Source organism: Lepeophtheirus salmonis, chromosome 2, assembly GCF_016086655.4.
Source record: "Lepeophtheirus salmonis chromosome 2, UVic_Lsal_1.4, whole genome shotgun sequence".
Classification (NCBI taxonomy): Eukaryota; Metazoa; Arthropoda; class Copepoda; order Siphonostomatoida; family Caligidae; genus Lepeophtheirus; species Lepeophtheirus salmonis.
In genome coordinates, this window is record NC_052132.2 from 25,536,015 (window position 1) to 25,562,142 (window position 26,128).

At 30.0% G+C, this 26,128-nt stretch overlaps 1 protein-coding gene across 1 annotated transcript in view; it reads left to right on the forward strand.

Annotated features, from left to right (window-relative positions):
• Nucleotides 1-26,128, forward strand: part of LOC121113554 (monocarboxylate transporter 2) — a 169,760-nt gene that overhangs the window by 107,344 nt on the left and 36,288 nt on the right. The window contains exons 3-4 of the mRNA XM_040707361.2: nucleotides 24,521-24,817; nucleotides 24,873-25,336. Of these exons, the coding sequence (XP_040563295.1) occupies nucleotides 24,609-24,817; nucleotides 24,873-25,336 (673 nt within the window). The 5' untranslated portion in view covers nucleotides 24,521-24,608. The remainder of the gene's footprint in view (nucleotides 1-24,520; nucleotides 24,818-24,872; nucleotides 25,337-26,128) is intronic.

Here is a 26,128-nt window from a genome sequence, read left to right on the forward strand (position 1 = left end):
TTACCACGCAAGATGTCGCTTTTATGACACCAACGATGACACAATTTTTCATTTTCTGTCATAAAGTTACAACTTGTATAAGTGAAGAAAATGAGTTAATTTTTACAAGCCAAATGTCTTTATTTTCCCTTCTCTGCTCATGAAGTATACAACTTTTGATTAACTTTGCAGAATTATCCTCTTTAATTCAGTTAAAATGGTGTATTTATGGAGGTTGCACCTTTACTTATAATGTAATATTCTAATATACTCTATTATCTAGTGGAGAAAAAGTTAGCGTATAGTCAACATATTTGTAGAAATATTTATCACATGATCTCTGTTTTGTCAAATGGTTTATAGCTTTGACCTACCCAAGATCAAGGGTTGAGTTGGAGGGGCTGTAGCCCACCTCCCGTATTAAAAAAAAGTTTTGCTTTTACTAGAAAATTTAATTGAGAATTTTTTTTTTAAACAATTATCTTAATTTCTATTTATTAATTTTTATATGTTCCATCCTTAATTATTGAATATAATTCCATTATCATAATATGTATAGAAGTTTCTATAATAGTATTTTTATTTTTGCATATAATCTGGAATAGATGAAACATTCAAGGTATTATAACAAATATATGAGTACACAACATTAAAAATATATCATGAAGAAAGTGCAAAATTAAAGAATAAAAAAAAACGAGTTCATGTCTTAAAATAAGGTATAATGAATAAAAGAAATGGAACATTTACTCATTAATAAGTAGTTGAGAAACATGGATTCAGATGTAGGGGAGACCAAGAACAATTGCAACATGAAAAAGTTACAACGACTAAATTTACGTAATAATTGTATAATTAAACTTATAAAACAAAGTTAGTGTGAGTAAAATCCTGGTTGCACTTACATTTTTTCCCCACGTGAGATGTAGCTTTTTTTTTTAACCAAAGATGATTATTTTCTGTCCTTTCCTCTCATGACGTATGTCACTTGTTCCTCCTTTCTCAGAATGAACATTGTTAATTTAGATCAAACAGTGAATTCATAGACTAGTTGTAGTTAGATATAGGGATAGTAATATTCAAGCAAACTTAATTATCTGGGCAAAAAATTGTTGCTAAGACCACTACATTGAAGAAGTATTGAGCATGTGGTCTATTGTTTGTTTAGTTCCATAACCCCACCAAACTGGAACTCAATCCGGTATCATTCGGTTGAGGTTGATCGATGAGTTTCTAACTTTATTATTTAAAAAGTCATAATTAATCCTCACAAGTTTCACCTCCATTGATCTTTTCTTTTTCACAGACTCCATTGCAAGCTCAGTCATTTCTAGTATTGTACGGTCACTTTCATGGATAAGATGAAATGATGTTTCCAAAGACGAGTCTCTTTCAAACTTGCTCGGAGAAATTGGAAAAAAAAATGTCTCAATTGTTTCCTGTCTGCCCTACCGATGTATGCATTTAACTCCATTTATAGAGTAGAAAGATAATTTGAAATATTAGGGAAAAAATCAATGAAATAATCTCTTTATAGAAAATATATGTGTTGATTGCCAATACAAAGACAATATTTAAAAAAATCTAGAAAAGTATAAATTAATTCTCAGTCTTCATCATATATATAAACATATCAATATGTAATTAACTTATTTTACTCACATATAGGATTTATATTCTAACTTCTGTGATTGATTGAGATACACAAGAATATTAACTAAAGTATTGACCCTTGATGTAATATATGAGACTTTTTTTAGCATCCGATATGATCTTTCAAATACATAGAATCCATCATATCATATATATGTGCTATAACAGCACATTAAGGGTTGTATACCTTTATGTACAGCTTGCAGTGCATACAATAGATGTATTAATATTATTTATTAATCTTCCATTTCTTCCCATTATTTCAGTAACATAAAATTGTATTTGTTCTTAGTTGTTGTTTCATATGCTGAATATTTCCGACAATATAAGCATCAGTGAACCTATTGAATCCATTTTACACCTCCTAATTTATAATTAAAAAATAGTAACTGGAGAAAATAATATTAAGTTTGGTAGACATTAAAGGACATACTATTTCTAAACTAATAAATTATTTTTGAAGAAGAAATGTTGTATAAAGAAAAAGATGATTCCCACTCCTTTTATCATGGGGTAAAACATTATTTATCACGGTCTAATACTTTGCAACAAAATGAAAATTTTGGAATGTCTGCAGGCTTAAACCCACAATTAATATTGTAACATAAGCTGTAGAACACGAAAATTACCATTAAACTTTCAACCCCTAAAGGTTAGCCTTTAAAGCCTTTTTTTTAATTTTAAATCAAGTTTTAACGGTATAACTACAATTCAGTGCCCTATTTCGAAATGAAAGAACTATTTAGATGAAAATCGAAGAAAATAAAAAATTGATACAAATATTCAGTATTTGAAAAAGTAATTATTTATTAAATTATCTTGATTCAAATTAATAAAAAATGTATATTACCACTAAAAAATCGAGTAAAATGGAGGACTTTATTTCGAAACGAGTATTTTTTTTTTCTTCAAGTGCTTTATATCCTAGCTGAAGTTATAAAATAGACCTTACATTTCAATTTTTTTAAATTGCTTTAAAAAAAGGTTTGATTTTTGGTCAATTTAGTTGTTATTATTTATCAATAATTGATGTATATAAAATCGGTTATATATGTACATCAATTCATCAATTATTTTAAATATGAAGCATCTATAAACTTGTTTTAAGCCCTTACATCTAAATTATTTTTTTTATTTTAATAAATATTATTAACTAAAAATTCATGAAGAGTTCAATTCTTTTTTTCTGGAATATTATTGTAATCTGTATTTAACGAAACTTAACCAACCTATTTCATGAAAATTCCTTAATAAATATTAAAAAATCAATTGACCAAAAATCAATTAAAATTGACCTTTTTTAAAGGATATTTTTTAATTGAAATGTAAGGTTATGAATTAACATAGGAGATAAATCGAAATTATGGTACTCAAAGGTATTTCAGTCTCTCTGCATTTCAGTGTATAAACACCCCCAGTGAAGTAAAAAATGGTCAATAGAAATAGAGGCTAATTTTATTGGGAATAACTCCAAACTCACTTTTGAAAAATACAATACCAGCTTGTTTTTGTGTTGATGGACGACTTGTGTATACTTTATCGGAACCTTTTTCTATAAAAATTGTAGGCATAGTCATAAACAATCACGATATCTGATAAAATACAAGTCAAAGTGTTGATTTTTATATATTATAATATTTAAAAGTTTTTTGTTTTTTTGTTATGTTAAATGAGATATTTTGTTTTTTAAATAATACGTGGGCTTCGCAATACCGCCCTTTCAGCATTATCAAACCATCAATTCTTTTCTTATACATATATAGTTTAAATATATATGTATATATGAACGTTAATAAATTAACTTGGCTCGTTGAAATGTAGAAATCCCAGAAGCTTGCATCGTCATAAATCACCATTTAATGCGAGTTAAAGTTATTTCAGGTCGAGGTTTTGTTGATAGTCACTTAGTACTCACATATTTTTTTTATTATTATATAGTATGTATCTTCCTCTAAGGTATTTTCTTTTGTAGGACATCAATTAAAAACATCTGGAAAAATTTCAGGTCCCTCATGCTATTTTGGGTATGGTACGGGGACATTCGCAAACAACGTTGCTACTTAGGGAGGGAGGGTGTAAGGGCAAAAATCACTTTTATAACTTGTGTCCATTTGTGTTACCACTAACAATATGCTTGTGTTCAAATGGTAAGTAAAAAAACTAAAAACTATATAAATATGCTAACAATTGAAGGCCGAACATAAAAAATACGAAGAGCCAACTAGTATCGAAATAATCCTAATATATAGGTGTAAAAACACTGTCCAAATATGCTAGCTTATAGCTTTGGCTGGTTTTAGCATGAGCTGAGGTTAGGAAAAAATAAATATACGGGGCATTTTTTTTCTTCAATAAATATTTTCATTTTTTTAGAAAATAGTATGTGAGCCCTATTTTTTTTTAAATAAAAAAAATCGATTTGAGAGAAAAATATTTTTTTAAATGACATTTTTCTTATTGCTTTTTTGAATCAATTGTGTCCATATTTGAATTAAACTTGAAATAGACATAGTTTACATTTTTTTCATATTTCTAATAATGTTGATAGTACAAAAAAAACGAATTAAATTATTCTTAAGTATTCTGGTCTATTCACTTTTGGTTACCATCAGCTGTGAATATGACAGCAATTGACTTAATACAGTTTTTGAGGATTTTTGGCTACACATTTCAACATATTTTTCACTTTCTAGAGGGCATTTTTGGATACTCCAATATGTCTTGAAACTTTACATGGAGAGTGAACTGCTTGAGACCTTGAGCCTTGTTTCCTGCTCTGATCAGATTTTTATTTATTTATGAAAAAAAAAGTTTATTTTTATAAAGCTAATATTTCATAAAAAAAAATCAATCTTTGGAGCTTTTGAATTCAGACACATAAAATCCATAAAATTTTAAAATTATTTGAGTTTGTGAATTCCAAGTTTCCACATGTTATTTTTATTTTTTAAATTACTTTTTTATAAATATACAAAATTATACCCAGTATGGGCCCCAGTCAGGAGCGGGACCTAAGACAAGGTCCCCCAGTGTCCCACTAAAATTGTAATAGGTACATTGCACTGGATTTACCACACACTACATATATGTGTCATATTTAATGATAGTTTATGTGATACCCCTATAAGTATTTCAATCAAATATATTGTATATTTTTATAAATAGATAATGATGTTTAATACAAAAAAGGCCTAAAAGTCAACTTCCTATTTTTTTTTCTTTTTTAATTTTTTTTTTTTTTTTTATTCAATAATATATTTTCCTATAATAAATAGTATGTACATAAAAATATACTCCCTTCTTAAAGGAAGTAATTTGGATAAATATTAGGGTCAAATGTATATTAGGGTGACGGGGGTACCCAATAAATTCTGAAGTTTTGATGTATATTTCTAACCTTTTTTGTTACTGTGTAAGATCTAATCTGTTCAATTTCATTAAAATACATTAATATTTACCTTGAGAACTGTTTTGAAAAATGTCAGAAATATTTTATTATTTTTTCAAAAAATTAATATTGTTAAGCAAAAATTACTGAAATTTTCAAAAAATATAAATATTTAAGTACTTCAAAGACTGTGCGCAATCTATACACAATTGTGTGTTGTTTTTTTTAGTTCATGGAGGTATATACTTATTTAGGGGCGGATTTAAATCTTCAAAAGATATCTAGCTTAAGAATTATAAGTTGTATTCAAAAACCCAAAAATGTGATTTCTATAGTTTTTGTCACTTTTCCAATACAGAATACAGACTATGGTCTTTGTACTCAAGATAAATATCAATATATTTCAATGTAATAGAACAGATGTCGTTCGTCCACATAAAAACAATCTAGAACAAAAACAAAAAAGTGACAAAATTGCAAGTAATTTTTTTTATTTTATATTTATGTACATATAAATAACCCATAGACTGTGTATTCAAATTTGGGAAATGAAATTAGATACCCAAGAAATTTACCTACAGTTGAGAAATTTAATGTCATTTATGTGACTCTTATTGTCCCCGATATGGTCCTTTCAAATAAATCTATCAATATCTCATTCTTTTTTTGTTGTGAACAATTTTAACTACTTAAAATGCGATTTCCGGCGCTTTTACAGGGTTAATAAGAATTATTTGTTGATAGAAGTTCGCGATAATTTGTCGAAGAACACAAATTCGAATCCAAAATCAATTTTGAGTAAAAAAATTATACTTTGCTTTTGTGTTGACAGTACACAGATATGTCTATTAGGACTACACGCACGACATTACCGCGTGATCCATTGAAATATGAAAACTTACAAATTCATTCATTAATAGAGGTTGAGGGATTGAAATTAATTCATATTTCGATATGTTAAAGTATAAACAATTAATTACAAATAAAACCTAAGCCCTCTAGCTTACGTACAAGTCGAGAAAATGACACTTGAACGTGATCGACGAATTTCCAATTCGTTCAATTTAAGCAGTTCGGCGTCTCAAGGACCAGGGTCAACGCCGTCAGCAAGTCTGAAACGTTGGAAATGGTTCTGTCAAAAAAGCCAAACTGGACACGGAGGATGGAGGAGTTTAAGAAAACAGGACAGGCCAATCCGCTGAAGTCCATGAGGGCCCATGCGAGAGATTTTGGGGTTATACACCGGACTGTCCAGAGAGCTATGAAAAAAAAGCCTTGTGAGGTTGGAGACACCACTTTTGACACCACCAATGAAAGAAACCTATCTCCTTTGTTGCATCTTTTGAATGAGTGTTTTTAGATATTCTGAACTCTTTTTTAACACTTGACACTTTTGCCCCCCTGCAACCCCGGTACCAACCCCTTTCGTCTACAACTTTTGGGTGCATGTCGAGGGGAAGACATGCAGTGGCCATCATTCAAACACCAGGGCCCTTAAAGCCACTATCAGCCAAGACTTACGCCGCTGCCTGCAATCCGTCATTGCCACTAAGGGTGGCTACATTAATGATTAAGAAACCCCTGACATACATGTATTTATGGCATTAATTTTGTTGAAATTCTATTCTTAATTAATAAATTATATCATGTTGAAGTTTAAAATTCAAAATATTCAGATTTTAATGGACTACTCGTTACTTCCCTGATACAAAAAAAAAAAACAGTGTATTTTGCAGCTGTATAGGTTTCAGCTTCTTTCCCATTATCAGTGTTCTGAACGTTTATTTCTTGAATTTGAATTAACTCCTTCTAAACTGTGAAAAAATCCTAATTTTTTTAAGTTTATTTTGGGGGGAAAGGTTGCGTGATTATATAAAGATAAACGAGGTGTACAGATTACTAAAAAAGTCAATGTTTGTTCGGACAAAATTTGAGCATTAGCCTCACCCTAATGAATCACACCAGACATGAAGAATTCATCGCTTTGCTCTTCTGTGTACTGTACATAATTTGACATTTTCTATCTTGTTGTCTTAATTTATATATTTATGTGCATGTGTTTCTGTATATACTATATAAATAAGCATTCGAATGTACTACATACATAGGAAATCAACATAAATTCTGAAGTTTTTGTCCCCCTCTGTCAGTTTTAAAGCTACATTTATATTAGTACATAACATGTACATTTTTTTATTTTTAATAAATATTTTCGTATGTAGTTATAAAGTCGCATTAGTCATGCCTAATTAAATTAAAAACTTGGGAATGTTTATGACGAGTAAAAAAAAGATGGGAGCAACGTTTATCTTTTTTCGTATACATACATATTTTAAATTTAATTCACAATTTTTCAAAACCATTTTTCTTACTAATAAAATCAATGTTCCTCCGAAATGTATTGTTCATTACCGATTCTTCCACCAGATATTGCAAATTTTTACATGCCTATTAGCCCTTCGGACAGGCATTCTTTAGGTTTTGGTAGTTCAAATATAAATAAACTGTTCTTTTTTTTGCTTCTAAGGTTTCAATGCAAGTGATTATACGTGCATTTAACTTAAATAACATTTTTAGAAAATTTAACGGATTATTCTGACAAATTATATTATGTAATTGTTGTTTATATAGGAATAGTCTCATCATTTTCAGGCATTTGAGAGTTTTCGAGGTTTTAAATAAAATATACATTGTATATCGATTTTTTGATCGATATGCAGAAATGAATTGCTGTCTCAGCTAGTCAAGATATCTTGTATATTTTTAGGTAATCCGTGAGTCAGGAGATGTAATTTTTTTGTAGACCGACTGAAAACGTACATAGCCCCAGGACGTTGGGCTAGTGATTTTGTGAGTCCTATATACTAGTAGTCCCCAACCCCGTTCCCTGGATCAATGAGTACTCTGCCGCACCACAAGAGTTAATTAGTTATTTCTCTGTTTTATTTATTATCCAAGTCTGGGACAATAATAAAGAGGGATTTACAGCTTCATCTACACTTTGTAGGAGAAGAAGAATAAAATTAAGTATAAATGCAAATTACAAAAGATAGTTAATTGTAGTTAGTTGCTAATTATTTTTGGAGTGATAATTTTTAATTGACTCATCAAATTTCACGGGCATCAAGCTACAATGCCTATTATATGTTCTCAGCGTTCTTTTACTTAATACTTTCTTCTCTTCCTACCAACTTTAAATAGATTAGTAAGTCTCCCTCTATTATAGGTCAATTTTAAGTCGAGCGGTCTTTCATTTTAAAACGACCGTATCCTCCTTTTCTCCCAGCCAAAATTTTACCCAGTTAGTAAAGAAACAGAACCCCAGGTGGTGCCATCTTGTTGCAAATAACAAGCTCATACATCATATTGATTTACCGTTACGGACAGTTTTTGATGTTATAATAGCGTTATGCTAATAAAGTTATTATTTCTTAACATTACAATATACATAATTCTAATGTTGGAGAATTGTGTAAATAAAGTTTCATATGAATACAAGGTGGATTCACGTCCGTAGTAAAATTGTCAAATGTTGACTTGTCCACAGTTAGGAAAAGGTTGGGAACCTCTGGAAAACATAATCAAAATAAATATATAAATGCAACCAAACAATAAATTTTTTTTAAAGCTACAGCCTCTGAACTCATCCTTTGTCTTTGTGATGATTATGATATCAAATGATTTTTTGTTCATTGCTAACATCAAAATAACAAAAAAAATAAGGATTCCATTTCTGCTTGAGTTCATGCCATTATATTTATTGTTATTTAAACTCGAATAGATTTTGTTTTTTCATAATATATTAAAACGTGAGTAAGGGAAGATATCCCGCTGTTTGAAAAATGAATTCATCCTCTGAATATATATATATATATTTTTTTACAGTATCAAAGTAAATAATACAACCGAAAGAGTATTAAATGTTTTTTGGTTTTTTTTGTAGGTGCATACAAATCCCATACGTCCGTGAAATATGGTATCCCCCATAAAACTTCCAAAATAAATCAATATGAATTAAACCCAAAAATTATTTGGAAATGGTCAAAGAAATATACCTTTTTTTTATATGAGCCCTTGTTTTAACCGACGCTTACATACATGCCAAATAACTACAGGGATCGAACTATGACATTTCACTCCCTTGTGCTTACGAGCTTAACTGGCAATAAATTATGTACATTCTCTGTTCAAGGATAAGCTTATAAAAGTGATGCTTCTTCATTATGTAGGAACTTCTGTTGGTTTTCGGTCTGAAAATCTTAGACCGGTATGAGACCGTTACGATATTTAGTGCACTAAACTACTTCGTTTCCTTAGCGAAGTTCGGTCTAGATCGGTCTGGAAGAAAATTTGATCTAGATCGGTCGCACAAGTTGTTACCCATTAGTTTATCACGCAACCTTTCTTGAAAACTAAACGGGGGAGAAAGGCCCAAAATTATTTTGTAGTTAGGTGATTTTTCTTCCTAAATATGGTATTAGTATTTAATAATTGTTGGAAATTGCTCACAGCTTAAAAAGATTTAATTCTAATTCGATCAATCAACTTTCAGAACACTGATTGGGAGAAAAGAAGCAGAAATATCGACAGGTGAAAACATAATACATTGTACATTTTGGTATTAGTGAGATAACGCCATGCCCAAAGATCGCAATAAAATTTGTTTGGATCCGTATCATTTAAAATTCGGGTGAGACCGACTTTATATATAAATTATTGATGACAATATGTTTCATAAATATGTTTTAAACTTGAGAATATTGGCACAATGTGTCATATGAAGTAAATTATCTCATAACTCCGGGTAGACAAGAAAATAGTTCCATAGATTGAAACCAAAAAAGTCGGTTTATAATAGGTGAAGTAAAAAGTTCTGAGCGTTTTTCCCCCTTTTTTTGAAAATAAAATTACCATAGATAGGTCTATCCGATTTAGATGGTTCCAAATGGTTTTATGACTAATCTTCAGTTCCTTGGCAATAGAATAAGTGCTCAAATGCTGGTCCAACTCGACGATTTCCATTATTTTGTCGTTATTTTCGATGATTGGCGTGCCTCATCTTCGACTTCCATATTACCAGAATGTAATCATTGGAACCACAGCTTTGCTGTTGCATTCAATACTATATTGGGTCCATAAACAGCACATGTTTTTGTCCAAGTGTTCTGCCTTTTCACATTGGTCGTCATGTTACTAAATACTGTATCAAATTTTGTATTTTTTTACTTCCATTTTGGAACGCTGTAACACACAAACACAAAACTGTTAATGAATTTTTTTAAGTGTACGCTAAACCTTTTCGCATACTTTTTAATGCAATATATTAATGGTGAGATATAGTTCACTAAAGATATCTAGCGAAATATGCTCATAATTTTTTTCTTAACCAAATATATTGAGACTAAAATATTCGTTCAACGATTTGAAAACGATTAAATTTAGGTCTACAGTCGGAGATAGCAATGTGTACCAAAATATAGGTCCACTGAAAATAACTGAAGAGCAAATTACGAAGAAAAATCGGTCTTGGACCGAGTTTCAACACTAGTAGGAACTACCTATCAAGATATCAAGAGAGAGAGAGGATATGATAATGAACTAAACCTCCATATTTGGTAGCTAAATAAATTGGGTTACGAATTTTAGTCATGGCTATCAGGGTGGTCTTGTGTTATATCAATAGTAATGAAATATATTAAATAGAAATGAAATACTTACATTTTTGCTAAGAAACATTTTAAAAATAAATGGGTTCAAGTCAAAAATAATTAATCAATTTATTATTAAATGATAGTACTCAGTGTACCAAATGTATACTGTACAGGGTGAGTAAGCGGATGTTATTTAAACTATATGCATTAAAGTATACGAGTTTTTAGAATTTTTTACTCTCATAAAATTTAAAAAAATATGAACAATAAGACAAAGTAATTTAAATTTAACATTTTTTTATATGACCTCTCCCGGCAGTGATAACTGCTTCCTGTTCTGCTATAAATCACAATATAAAAAAATGAATAAAAAACTGACCGTTTACATGAAGATACAGTTGAACATTTTACGGCTTAGAAAAATTATTTACTGTTTAGAAAAAACTTTAGCCGAGGATCCTCCTCTTTCTTCAACAACCATCACTTCAACTCTGCTTAAATTTTGTTATATTATGTGTGATAAATCAGGAAAACTGCAAATCATTAAACACATCTTAGAACCCATGAAATTATTAAAAACAAGGTGCACAATATTTTAATTGATAAACGGAATACTAAAAAACATTTTTTTACTAATAACATCATATTTAAGACTGTACAAAATTCCTAAATATGACAATTTTGACACGAAAAAATCCATTTTTTCCGAATTAAATTTGCATCTACAACGCTAAATATCCACTGAAATGTTTCAAACTTTGCCAAAAGTCCATTTTTGATTGTCCTTAGAAGAAAACGGCGTTGTGCAGAGGGAGGGGGATATTAATCCAAAAAAGGGACAGTCTAATGTATACGAGTATGTAGGTTCCATCTATATGTGTTTTTTTTAAGCGCCAATTGTGTGTTGATTTTATCCATCATGATATGTCTTGATTTTGAGCGAACAATACTCTTCCGCCATGTCATAGATAGAACTCGGAAGAAATCAAGTCACCTTTAATCAATGAATTTTAAATACAGACAACCTATGTATGTACAATCAGGATCTCTCTCATCATCATAATTTATAATCAATTCATGATGGTCTATTAAGAGTATCCAACGCACACAAAAGAGAGGGGTTCTAAATCATTAACTTGGTAGATACATCATAAATTTCAATGGATACAAAATATATATATTTTCCATGGGACACTACTATCAATGTTTTTTAATCTTGCATTTCAATAATGATTATGTATAATTAATTATTTCCGATACTAATATACTTTTTTATGTGATTGCCTTGAGGGAGGGAGTTTCCATCATGGATTCAAGGAGGGATTTTATACCATGAATCTCATTACCTATGTATCTACGAATCCCCAAGAAATATTTTTCTAATAAATATGTATATAAGAATGGGATATTGTATTTAACCTAGATTCTGGGACATGTTGGGATCATGTTAGTAAACAAGAAAGATATCAAAAAAGGAAAGGAAAGGTTGAATTTATGCCGATTTTTTACTTTATGTTACTTCTATTTAAAGTATTTTATACATTAAAAAATAGTATTTAAGAGAACATTGACTATAAGCGTATTTTTATAACATCCGAATTGTTTATATTCAGATTTTACTTTATTTGAAAGAGTAAAGAAAAAATTTAAAGTCCCTAATGGTTTTTTCTGCTTTAAGACATCAAGAAAACGCCATATGCAAAAATGAAAATATTTTAGTGGAATTGACTATTTTTTGACGTCTTCTACTATCCCAATTTTAAAGATAGGGCACCAAGTTTAATGTTATCGTTGCAAAAAAAAAAGCTAGGACCTACCTTGATTTCAAAAAATTTAAGATGTTTGAGTTGTTGGATTATTTTTTTCCATGGTAGGTCAATATAACTCAAAGATATCAAAAAAAAACTATCTGCAAATTTATATATACCCAACTGATATTATAAGGAGGAAAAAATGATATTTTTCAGACCTCTTGTATCATACCGATCGTAAATCTATGGGGTAGTTATGTGATTAGGTTATTGTATAAGTTTTATTCTTTCAAAAAGTCCATAGTAGACCTTAAATGCAAAAAAAATACTCTTAGAGCAGGACACTTTATTACGATGGTCCTAAAAAAATTAAATCGGGAGTAAATATTTAAATCTTGAAGTACCGCCAATATTTAAGACTTGACAATTTTTGACAGGATTGGATGACTTAAAAAAAAATATTTTTTGGATATATTTTGGGAACCATTTTTTACTAATAACTCTTTTCTCTACTCATGTCTCCATGTACAACAATTTGAAAAAATATACTCGGTTGATTTTTTATAGCATATATTTATATTTCATTAAATATAAATAGATCAATTAATTCTTTTGGAAAGTTTTAAGGCCTTTACTTACATTTTTTGATCATCAAAATATCTGTGCTTAATTATTTTTAATGCCTGTAATGAAATCCATCATTATATTAGCTATGTCGGCTATGATTTTTATTTAATTCATTCAAATGATTGATTATCCTACTTGTCTATTTTTGAAGAATGAAACGACCAAAATATAAAATTGCAATCCACCCACAATATTTTATAGTCATCATAAAAAAATAAGTACTCAAATAAGCCAAATGATCATTAATTTACTCAGTAACTTTTAAAAAAATGAAATTAATATAATCCTTCGTCAAATCCATTTGATCTGCCAAAAAGTCATCCATCTTTGATTTTTTTTTTTTTTTTTTTTTTCTTCTTTTAAACTTTTTTTTGAACATTGTCTATTTTTTAGACATACAATTTTAATGGATGATGATGATATGAGAAACAAAGAGATTTGACGCTTAAAAAGAAAGTTTTTTTTCTTCTTCAAGTAGCTTTAACTGAATATTAATTTAAGGCGTATTCCTTAATTATGGATCTAGGTTTTGAAATATCAAAAATCAAAATATTCTAATAAAAGGATTATTATGATTAATCCATGCTCCTTCAAATTTAAGGTAAGGGGGCTTTGATTAATCCTAGATATTTTTGGCATCTATTAATGAAGATTTAATGAAAATAGTAACCCATGACAACAATAAATAGAGTGTCTTTAGTTTATTAAAATATAAAGAGCCTCGAAGGAATGAAAATAGGAGATGAAGAATTTTACAAGTAGATATCTTACATCTTTTTAAATCGTATTTTGTTGTCAGCTATTGATGCTTCTGTTCTTTCCTTCCTATTAATGTTTAAAAATATGATTGCTGGAATTCAAATTTGCTTTTGTAAGTTGTTAATAAAAATGACTAAATGATAATTCTATACTTTGGAAGAATTTGCTCAAAATGAGTAAACTACCAACTTATTTGGGCATTTTTTCAGTTTCTTTTCAGTAGAAAGTTTTCAAGATACAATAAATTGAACGACTCTTCTTTTTCATAGATTGGTGAATATTGGAGCTCCAATCCATGGTATTATTCTATTGGGTTTCATTTTGAAAATTCTAGTCCTTTATGTTTTTTAGTGAACCAAAGTTAAGTCTGAAGAGGTCTCACAGAAACATTCGGTTTACGTGGGTACTAAAGAAAAGTCGCTCTCATTTAAAATTCTGGATAGACCTATTATATAGATGAGTTGTCGATGACGTCATGTTTGTTTTAAAATTGTAATATTCCTTAAAATGACGTCCTATGAACTTGAATGTTTGGCACAAATCATAGTTGTACAACTTATTAATCAGTTGTGAAGTAAAATGGATCCAAAGATTGAGACCGGAAAAAAAAAACTGGAAAAAAATTGTTGTTGTACAAAGTCTCAATACTATTATGTTCCTTACATCAAAACGATTAAAGATGAGAATTAAAAGTTCAGAAAGTACTATTAATTTCTTCATTTCATCTATCTATATTTATTCGAGAAAGAAAACAAAAAGACTCAAATATATATGGTAGCAGCTGAAACTATTTTCAGCTGTGGGACTACTCATTATTTAAAAAGTAGACAGTTGCTCAATAACAGCTAATTTGAATTGAACCAATCCACGTTCAGAACACTAATAACAGGCAAAATAAGTAATCAAATAACAGCTGACTAAAAATGCATAGGTGTTGTTCGTCACGGTGTTACCTTACTAGCATAAAAATTTACTACGAATATATTTCGCCACCTGCATCTTTTTCCGCCATTAGAGTTATGAATATTGATTCTTTGAATTTGAAAAGGCAGCATGATTTTTTTTTTTTTTTTTTTTGAAAAGATTTGTGGTCCAATTAGTTTAGGTTTAAGAGGGGAAAACTTGTGGGTAATTATTTGGAAATTACTCAAATTTAAAGCTGAATGTTGATTCTTATTTATTATCTAAGATTTATTTAATTAAAAAAACTTGATTTGTATCTTTTTTTTATTTTTAAACATATCTTCTATTTTATATTTTTTTTATTATTACAGAATATCCCTACACATATTAAATTAAGGAAACCAAGCGTTCTCTTTAACACGAACATGTCCTCTTTTTACATTTTAACAATCGACTTAACCCAGAAAGCCCCAGAAATTCCATGAATTTATATAGAAAGTCCGCTGGGCGCTTTGAACAGAATGTAAAAAGTGGATATGTCCGGGCAAATGAGGACGGTTGGTCACCCAACATGTTGTATACTGTTCAAAAACAGTAAGCAGATCCTGATTATTGAATAATATTTCCGTGGGAAGAATTGACTTAAACTACCAACTGAATTGTTGTGTATTTTTCTGTCTCTTTCCAGAGGAAATGTTACGAAATACAATAAAGATAACGACGTATGATGTTTTTAAGATATCATTTTCAATATTTAATAAGTTTCCAAATAACTAAGTGAACTTTCAATGTTGGGTAACAATTAATTAATACTTAGAAATATGTCATATTTTATATCTACTCATTGGCAGAAATGGGCCAAATATTTTTATAAAATCTATTTCATGTTTATACAAATATTTGCAATAAAAAAACTATTAGCATAAGTCAACAAAAGCAATTAAGGAGTCCATGACTTTAGAGATTATAGTCAAAAAATACTTTAATCCATTTTATTAATACACATTCTCAAAAATTATCAGGGATTAGAATCTACATCAATTGAATTAATTTTTGGTTCGAAATAACCTGTAAATGAAGGTAAACCCCTTGATATTTATTTTTTATTTGGTTTTTTGCAAAACAAAAAAAGAGGAAAATTTATTCATTTTTAATTAGACTATAAATATCTTTTATGAGTAATAAGTTAACTATTACTTTTTTTTGCAAAAAAAAAAAATAAAAAGTTAAGTCCATAATTCATTTTAATAATAGAAAAAAATCAAATAATGCGACGATAAGTTTTATGCTTCTAGTACATATGAAGGTCTTCCAAAAGTCTTCTTTTGAAAGTTTAAGCTTTTCTGATCACTTAACATTACTTTGTCAAATCATTGAATTAGTGTTGAGTATAAGTTCAAGAATGCTCGATCAATAACATTATTTTACAAAACATTAAATTAAAAAATTGTTTGTATGCAAATGACGTAAGATGCAAAGGGTCATTTGAATTTCCAACTAATATATAATATTGGGGATAGTAAAAAGAAATTCATTTTTTGTAGATTTTTTTAAAAATTAATGTTGATCTTCCTGACAATCAAAATCAAAACAGCACTTAAATTACAGTAGGACTCGACGATTCCCATTATTTTATCCATATTTTCGACAATTGCCCTTCCAGAGCGTGATGCATCAAAATGAACGAAACGAAACCAAAATTTTGTATAATTGGCTCTTACAGTATCAGGGCCACTATGCACATTTTCAGCTGCCTGGCATGCGTTTTTCCCTTTATCGAAAAAAACTGTAAAATATGGCGAATTTTGTCTTTTTTGGTGTCTATCTTTGACCGCGTTTAAGCAATACTGAGTCAAGCAATCACACATCTATCTGAAAAGTTATCTTGGTACGAAATCTTATCCTTTTAATACCATTTAACTTAAAAAGTTAACACCTTTACAACGCGAGATACACATTACTAAAGCCATTTATTTGGAAAATAATTAACTTATTTTTATTACACACATTATTATAATTACATTACATAATTGGGGAGGACAGGATTGGTTGCCAAACTTTATGTTTATGTAACAAATAGAAAGTTAATTATATATATATGCATCATATTGTATGTATACTTAATTTTTTTAATCCTCTGTTTGAGCTGTTTAACCATTATTTCGTTCAAAAACTTCATCAATGCAATAAGAATATATAATTAATTGATCATTAAATAGAAAAAAATGTGAATTTCCTATTTAGTACTTTTCAGTGCTGCAGACATATTGCCTCATTGAAACAGTGATCCAATCACGTGTTTTTTTATTTTTTTGTTTTGTTCAACCATAAAGACAAGGGCCTGTTTTGCCGGTAGAGTCTCACAAATTTATTTTTCGTTTCAAAACCAATGTTGAAACATCCATAAAATATTTTGCCATTCCGTTGAATTTTTAAAAAAAAGTTATTAATTACTAATTTTAACTACTAATCAAATTTAGAAGTTTTATATGGAGTGACAAGGATTCTAATTTCAAACAATTTACGCATTTACCTAGTGAGAGTTAAAGGTTTAAGTTCAAAATTTATCTTATTCATAATTTATTATTTAACACATATAAAATGTATTAAATGACTCGGCAAAGATTTGAATTATATTATTTATTTATGACGTAAATTAGAATATGAATTTGATTAGTTAATTTGATAAAATAAGGTCGAGATATGATTGGTTACATTAATGTTTACAAACAAACGTTATATATTGAACATTTTTGTAATTATATCATGACGTTACTTAAGTAGCACAAACATATACATACAGTGTATTTTGTAGTCAGCTCTCGATATTTCTTACCCTCATCAATATTTTGAACATTGATTGGTTGAATTCTAATTAGCTCTTTTTAAGCTTTGAACAATTCCCAACCATGATTGAACAATAATTTTCTAGTTTGGAAGAATTTGCTAAGTACCAACTGGTTTCGGGCCTTTTTGTATTTCTTTTCTGAGGAAAGGCTGCGAGATAAATTGAAGGTAACAACTTGTAAAAAGGGTACAGAAGAAAATATTTCCTGCCAGCAAAAAAAAAAACCTGTTGGTTCAATTTTTGCCATGTTGGATATTGAGGACGGTCCCCACATTAGCCCCAACGATAGCAACGATGTATTTTTTGGACTATATGTATGTCAAGCACATACACTACGCTTTTTTGTCTTCTTTTCACTCATTTAGTGGCCGATTCAAAACAAAAACTGCATCATTTATAACGTACTCTTATATAAAAAATATATCAAACAACATTTTACTCAAAAAATGCATGAAACTGCGATTAAATAAACTGGTAATTTTTGTACCGCTACCTATAAGTTTAAACTTAATAAACTTACACTCAACTTTAATTTACTATTATTAGAAAATCCTCAAAAATTAGCTGGATGAGCCTGATTATCCAGTGATTTACATAACATTTAGACATTTTTAAAAGTTTTACTGGGATTTGTGTAAAATAAGAAGTTGTTAAAGAGTAGATAACAGACTGATGTAAAATAAATTGTGTTAAATGTTTCACCTATGTAAAGAAATGATACCATGTGACTTGATTGTGTTTACTCTTTGACATGTTAACCATAGTAGAAATTTATGTGTAATAAAGGAGCAATGGTCACCTATTTAGGAGACACGACAATAAGGAGTAGATTTCTTTAAGTATTTTTATGTACTCGTACATACATATTAGACTGTTACTTTTTTTATTAATATTTTTCTCCCTCTGCTCAAAGACCTATTCTGCTAGGGACAATCAAAAAGCTAACTTAGTAAAAGCCAAAAGTCTATTAATGCCTTTTAGACGGTATTAGGGGCCATTCTATTCCGTTTTGTTTCAAAATTTGCCTTTTTTAGAGCTGATGTACCACCGTTTCAAATATGATGCCATGACTCCAAAATGGTATATTTATTAGTACATATATATCATTTATTTTATTAAAAAAATATTGTACACCTTCATTTTAATCATTTAAGGGATCTGAGAAGATGTACTCAGATTTGTGATTTCCCGATTGTATCAATAATAACACAAGATTATGTTCTCCCCTTTCGTTAAATAAACATCACTTCAACTGGGGTTAAATTTTGATATTGTCTGTTTGATTAAACAGAGAACCCCAAAATCATTGAGGACTTCTTAAACCCCTTAAAATATTTTTTTTAAAGATGCACAATGCTTATAACATATAAACCTAATACTAAAAAGTATAAACAGGACAGTTTTTCAGTCATTGCATCATTTTTGGGACGGTACAAAAGGTCTAAAAATACCACATTTACCACATAAAAATGACATGAGAAGATTAAATTTTTGTCAAAGTCAGTTTTTTGATAATCCTCAGGAGAAAAGATCTTTGTGCAGGGTGAGAAAAATATTGACCCAAAAACGGGACAGTCTAAGTTTATGTTATATGATCTCTAAAATGCTTATAAATAATAGCTCCGAATTTATCTTTTTTATATTCTCAGAATCTTGAGTATGTACATTGTACATATATAGAGTTTTGAATGAGCGGATAATTGAGAAAGAGATTTAATCAAAGTAAGTTAATTAAGGGCATATTTAGTCCATATGTGGTGATTTAATACAAAAACAATTTATAACAAAAATCAAGAAAATGAAATCTCTCGCATTTATTTGTTTATATCATATACCAGGATGGGAAAAAGTCTTGTGACTATTTTCAATTTGACCTTAATTACCTTTAAGATTTTCATGACCTTGTCAGAGTGGTCTAGAACAACAGTGGTAGCTATTTTTTTCCTCATCCTCTTTTGTTTATGTTCTATATATCAAATAAAAGCTGAGAATCCAAGGTTTCATTGAATAAATGTAACTTTTCAATTTAACTCACTAAACTTATAAAAAAAAGTGAATATTTTCAATTATACGCTATAGATTCAAATTTCTGGGATGAGTTAAGATATTCAAAAATATTAACTATTGTTGAAAAATTTCTTTTGATTTATAAAACAAATTCTGGCTCCAATATGGCTCCTGTCAAATATATTCCATCAAATTTCTAATTTTTTAATTGTGGATCTGAATTATAGGTTCTTAAAAGGGAATTTGTGACATGTTCAAGACAATAATAATAATAATAGTTTGCTGATAGAAATTGACTCTAATAATTATTCGTTATACCTACAAATAATCAAGAAATCATTCTAGTATGTTTTTTTTATTGAGGGACCACATGCATATGTATGGAGTGTGACATCGAATTCTGATGTATCCCCATATTGGTCATATTATGTGATTAAAACATATAATTATTTATCGAGAGTGTCATTTTTTGTATTTGATTAATATTCAATTATATGTAAGGAAAAATTTATGGGAAGGAGGGAGATTTATCTTGATGGAGATACTTTAACATTCATGATAACAAATACATGTTATTAGTATGACACTACATGAGCCCTAATTTAGACGTTGCATAGTTAGATTTAATACCCTTTAGGGCAGTAAATCCTAAGCCTTTTTATAGTGTGCGAGTTTTTTTTCTTGATGGGAATCTGAAGAATGTTCTTATTATATTTTCTAAAGCTTTTATCCTTATTTTTTCATTCATGGGGAGGGAACATTTTTTTTACCAACTAATAATGTTTACAATTATATGTCATTCAATTTTTAGGTGATTCTCGTCATATTTTTAAAACCCCTATGTAAAAAGATACCAAAGTATGACTTATATATGTGTCCTGTCAACACAAAAATAAGCTATAATTATTTTTCTCAAAATTGAATGTGGATTATATTTGTATTCTTCATCGAATTATCGTCTATTCCAATCAACAAATTATTTTTATTAACCCCGTGTACTGTGTAGGGATTGCAAATTGCACTTAAATTGGCCAAAATTGATTGTCACAATAGAAGAATGATAAATCGATATATTATATTTAGAACAACATATCGAGGACAATAAAATTTTCTTAAATTAAATAGGAGTCTACCCTTGTTTTGTGTATGGATATACTAAATGACCAAGCTGCTTCTGTTTAGGGTCAGAGGTTTTTCTAGTTTTTATGTATTATCTACAGCTAATCAAGTTCTCATAATTTAGCATTGTTTTTCTTATAAAAACTATGTTTTGTTGAGTGTTTTTAAGTTTGTTCTTTAAGTGTTCTTTTATAAGTATTGAATTTAATTATTATTAATTGAAAAAAAAAATAGAATTTCAAACTTTAAGTAAAATTTGTAGATATACAAAGCCTATAATTCACTCAAATAGGTCAATAATAAGCAAAAAAAATTATGTTAACAAAAAGTGTAGACAAGGTTATTACAAAACTTTTCCCCTAAATATGGCCACCTTCATTATCAATCACAGCCTGAACACCTCGTCTGAAGGTCATACAGGGCTTGATGACAAATTCCTCTTACCAGTTGTCCCATACAGCCATTATGCAGGACTTCATTGAGTGCATATTTAGGTGTGATGTCTTGTTGGTTTCCGCCTCCAAAGTACCCCACATAGAAAAGTCCAGTGGCTTCAAATTTGGTTGGAAGGGGGACATATCTCTTTAGACCTGAATCGAGCAATGGTATCTGCACAGAACTTTTGGGACTCGGTGGACGTTTGATAGGGGGCACCGTCCTGAGTCCTCACGTAGTTACCCTCCGGAGTGTTGGTCTTCAGCCATGGTAAGATAGTGTACCTAAGGAACTTAAGGTAGTCCTCCTTGCCGATTTTCTGTCCAGCCTTGAAAAAGAACGGAGGTTCTTCTTTCCATCATACGCCACAACGCCAAGGACCATTGTTTGGGGCTGATATTTGGTGTGTTAAACCCCTTGGACTTCTTCTTTTGTTTTTGCGAGCTAGCGGTTGTTCCGGCAGTTGTGGAACTGATCAACTGTAACAATCTTTTTTTCCGAGAAAAACTTTCACAATTTACCTATTTGCCTTTATCCATGTGAGGATTTTCTTGCGCCTCTCGAGCCTCCTGGGTTTCATGCCCTCCATCAGAAGGTGGCATGGCGTCCTTGTGAAATAAATTAATCCCATTGGTGCTTTATAGCCCTCCTGATGGTCATAGGAGCCACAAAGAAGTCGTTGGTGAGGCTATTCATCGTCTTAGTGGGATCCTCCTTTGTATTCTTCTCCAAATATAACAAGAACTTCGTAAAAATACTACTTTAAGTGAGAATGAGTAGTGGGCCGTGCTTTAACATAAAGTAGGGCACGGATAGGACATCCCTAAAGACAGAGCCTGTAGCGGTACCCATTTTATAATTCCTAACAAAGCCCCTGAAGACCAAGAATAAATGGATAAACAAAGACCCTTTTGCCGCTACAATTCTTCTATTACGATAAACTTCCTGCATCTTACAACTTATTTTGAAAATACTTACATGGGCCAAATTCTTTCAGTGCTTAAATAAACTATATGCCTCAATAATTGTTTTACGGGGTATTACTAATAATAAATGTTAGATTAGAGTCAAAATTTTCTAGTTTCATCAAGTTCAAGTCGTTGAGCTCTGTGTCGAGTCAAGTTTGTGTTAGGATAAAATACAAATTTTCGAGTTCGATAGAGTTTGAATTTTTGAGAATTTCCACATAATATGTTATGAGATGTCTCTTTTTTAAGAATATATCAACTCTATTAATTTTTTTTAATGTCCTTTTAAGTTAACCTAAAAACTTAAGCAATAATTACTTGAATGTTTTGAGTTTTTATTATTATTCAAGGTCAGGTAAAGTCGAACTTTCAAAAAGATTAATTAGGATTAGTTCGGGTATTTTTCAGAAAATTGTTAGGGTTAGTAAAAATGAATTATTTTGTTAGTTTAAGTAATTGTAGACTCCAGCACTAATAATAATAACTGATAACAACGTTACAATGCACCTCAAACACATTTTATGTCCATCCATGCGTGGGAGACGCATAATTAGTTCATTTTGCCATGTTTTCCATTAATATGCTAATTGGAAAAAAAGAATAAGTGATGGAACAAACTATATTGCTGCGTAGACGTGAAATCAATGTTCGTTGTATTTTTAATTCTACACGTTAACAAATTATAATTAATATTAAATTGTGTAATATGGTAAATGATATACGTATTCATATTAAGATTACTCGCTTTAAATGCATGGAACTATGTACAACAAGTAAAACGGTACGATTTTGGTACCTGGACAATAACACATTTCAAATGGTACTTTACTACATTGATATTGGAAACAATACTTTTAGCTATAGTTGTAGAAAATGTGTGACTTGGCAGTATGCTAAAAAAAAGAAATCAAAAATTAGCATGATCACCTTGACAATTAGAGGAATGTTTGAGAGGAGAGCAGCTTAGCTGTCAAGACTTTTTATTAGATTAGCTGCCATCAGCTATGAGTGGAAGGAAATAAATACAAATTCCATTCCGTATCTTTCTTTTTTGACTTGCATTTATATATTTCGCTAACAAATCATCAGTTTCACTCTTCATTTTCCATGAGCTCACACAATTTATAGTAATATATTCCCTCCTCAAGAATTAAATAATAATGATAACAGCTTTAGAAAATAAAAACCCTGTTCAGGTTGCAACTAGAAAAAGTATTGCACTTGTCTAAGATCATATTTTTTACAACTAAAGAAATGAAAATATTGAACTAGACCTCCTTTCCCCCCAAAAAGTGTTCTTTATACAAAAACAATAATGAAAACTGTAATTATTATTTCAAAAAATCAAATTTCTAAACCAGAACCCCTCCCTACCCCGTTATCCAAAACAAAAATAATGCGTACGCCAGGCCTGTGACTACAGAGGGTATGAGGCGTGTTACACAAACTGACTAAATTCTTGTCAAGTTTGTCCAAAAGACCGCTTGTTTGTCAAAAAATGATAGTAGGTTGTCAAAATTTGGATTTTTTTATCAGAATTTGAAATCAATACATAAATCATTGTTTTCAAAAAAAAAAAAGTTTATTCTGCGGCCCATTAACACAAAAATGATTTTTCTCAAAATTGATTCTAGACTAGAGTTTGTATTCTTCTACAAATTATCGTCTATTTCCATCAACAAGTTATTCTTATTAACCCTTTGAAGGCATAGCAAATTGCATTTAAAGTAGCCAAAATTGGTTGTCGCAATAAAATAAAGACCCATTGATAGATTTTATTTAAAAGGCCATATCGGGGTCAATATACATAATTCTCTTAAATCAAATAAAGCTTATATTAAACTATTTCTAAAGTTCTTGTGTATCTTAATGCATCCTACAAATTTTAATACAAAGTCCATAACGGACTAACAGATGTCCATGAAATTTATACCTACATATAAATATGAAGTAAAAAATAAAATTAGATTTCCGTTCATTTGTTCAACATTATTTAATGTCGAAGCACCACATTTGTCTTCTTTTTTTTTTCTTTTTTTAGGGATATTTTTAGGGAAAAAATGTATTGGAAATCCGACCCTAATGTTGTTATCGTAAGCATTACGAAAATATTAGTATGTATGTAAACAAATTTAAGCCCAGGGCTTTAAAGGGCCTCTCAATTATAGGTGAATAATTATTTGCATTATCAAAATATGCAAAACCAACTTACTTACCTGAGGAGAATATAAAGCCCTCTTCTGTATTGAATTTATTAGAGTATATGTACTGTACATAAGTACATAACATTTATATGGAGTCACGATTTTTGGCATATAAAAATAAAAATTAATTAAACAATGTTTTGCAAACATACACACAAATATGAAAACTGTACAAATCATGCTGAGTTATTCATGGCTTTATTTTACCAACTCCGTCTTTCATTTCAGATTACATTATTAATATATAATACTTGGTTAAACAACAAATATGCTTTTATTTGAATACGTATAAAAGTGGCAGCGGGACTCTAAAAAAATGACATCATATGTGACACAAGGAGATGCTTTTCACTATGGATCCTCATTCCAAGAAAAGAAAGAAATCCTCAAGTCAAAAGGACTCGGAAACTTTCGCAAAATATCAAAATCTCATAACACAAACCATGATGATAACGTCAAGGAATTAACACAAAGACTGAAGGAGCTGCAACGAACAGATAGTGTCATCAGTGGACAATCCTCGAGGTAAGCCCACATTTAAACCAAATACATACCTAATGTCCTTGTTTTTGTTTTTCAGAACCAAAGATTCGGGCTTCAATAGTGAGGCTCCCAGTAGTTTTGTGGATCCCAACTCGGATCTTCCTAGCTTTGGCTGTGACATACGATATCCTGAACACTTTAGTCTACGTCAATCCCTTAGTCTTGGTGCCATTCCCATCGAAGATGAGGCTAAAAATTCTCATCCTATCACCCATGAATGCTGCCAACTTCCTCAACCCTCATCCTCCTCACATCACTCAAAACAAGTGTCGAATGAACCTCCCTCAACCAATAAGAAAAAGGCTCGGCGTTTAGACGATAAAAAACAAGCTACTATACGACAGCATTACTACCCTGAAGGAGGCTGGGGCTATGTGGTCTTGATTGTAGGAACTCTTGTACAAATGCTCTCCCATGGTCTTCAACTTTCATTTGGGTTCTTTCTACTCTTTCTAGTAGAGAAATGGAGACGGAAGACGGATTTAGCTCTCTGGAAAGTTGGTATGTGAGGTGTAACAATGAGTGCTAGATACTTTCGCCTTAAAATATCTTGCCTGAGGACATTTGGCCTTAAAGCCATTTTCTCTCAAGGATATTTCGCCATAATATGTAAAAAAAATGGGATTTATAAGTAGTTATTTTTTATTTTTGCTTACAATTGCTATTCCCTTTGAAAATTTAAATCAAAATTTGTAATTTTACTATAAAGACATTGAATGGTTGTTATGAGGAAAACCTGTGATATCCATTTTGTTTGATCGAGAATGGTTCAGAAGAAGAGGCAGTTGATTGTTGAAATGCAAATCATTGAGAAGATTTGAGGAAGCACTCAAAAGTTTCTCCAGAATTAAGAGCAAGCCGCCTCTTCTTTTGACACATCTTGGATAATAACCAAGTTTAAATCACTGCTATTGTCTCATATTATACTTGTTTGTAATGATAATTCTTCATGTCGAATGATAATTGATAACGGAGACTGTAGAAGTGATTAGCATCTCTTCCATTCGAATCTCTGTCGTGTTTGTTTATTTTTATTTTTAATTATATAAGATATTTTGTCTGTAATTCGAATTCATTACATAGTGAGATTACGATAGTCTAATTTGAAATGATGGAGTATAATACCATTATTATTCTAAAAGAAAACAACCATTTACTGCTTTTTAAAGTAATAAAAATTACATATTTTGATCTAGAAAATTCAAAGGGCTCATAATGAGGTGTAAATATCATTTATTTATAATTTAAGGCGAAAATTACTTGAGCTAAATGGTTTGAGGGAAAATAGTTTAA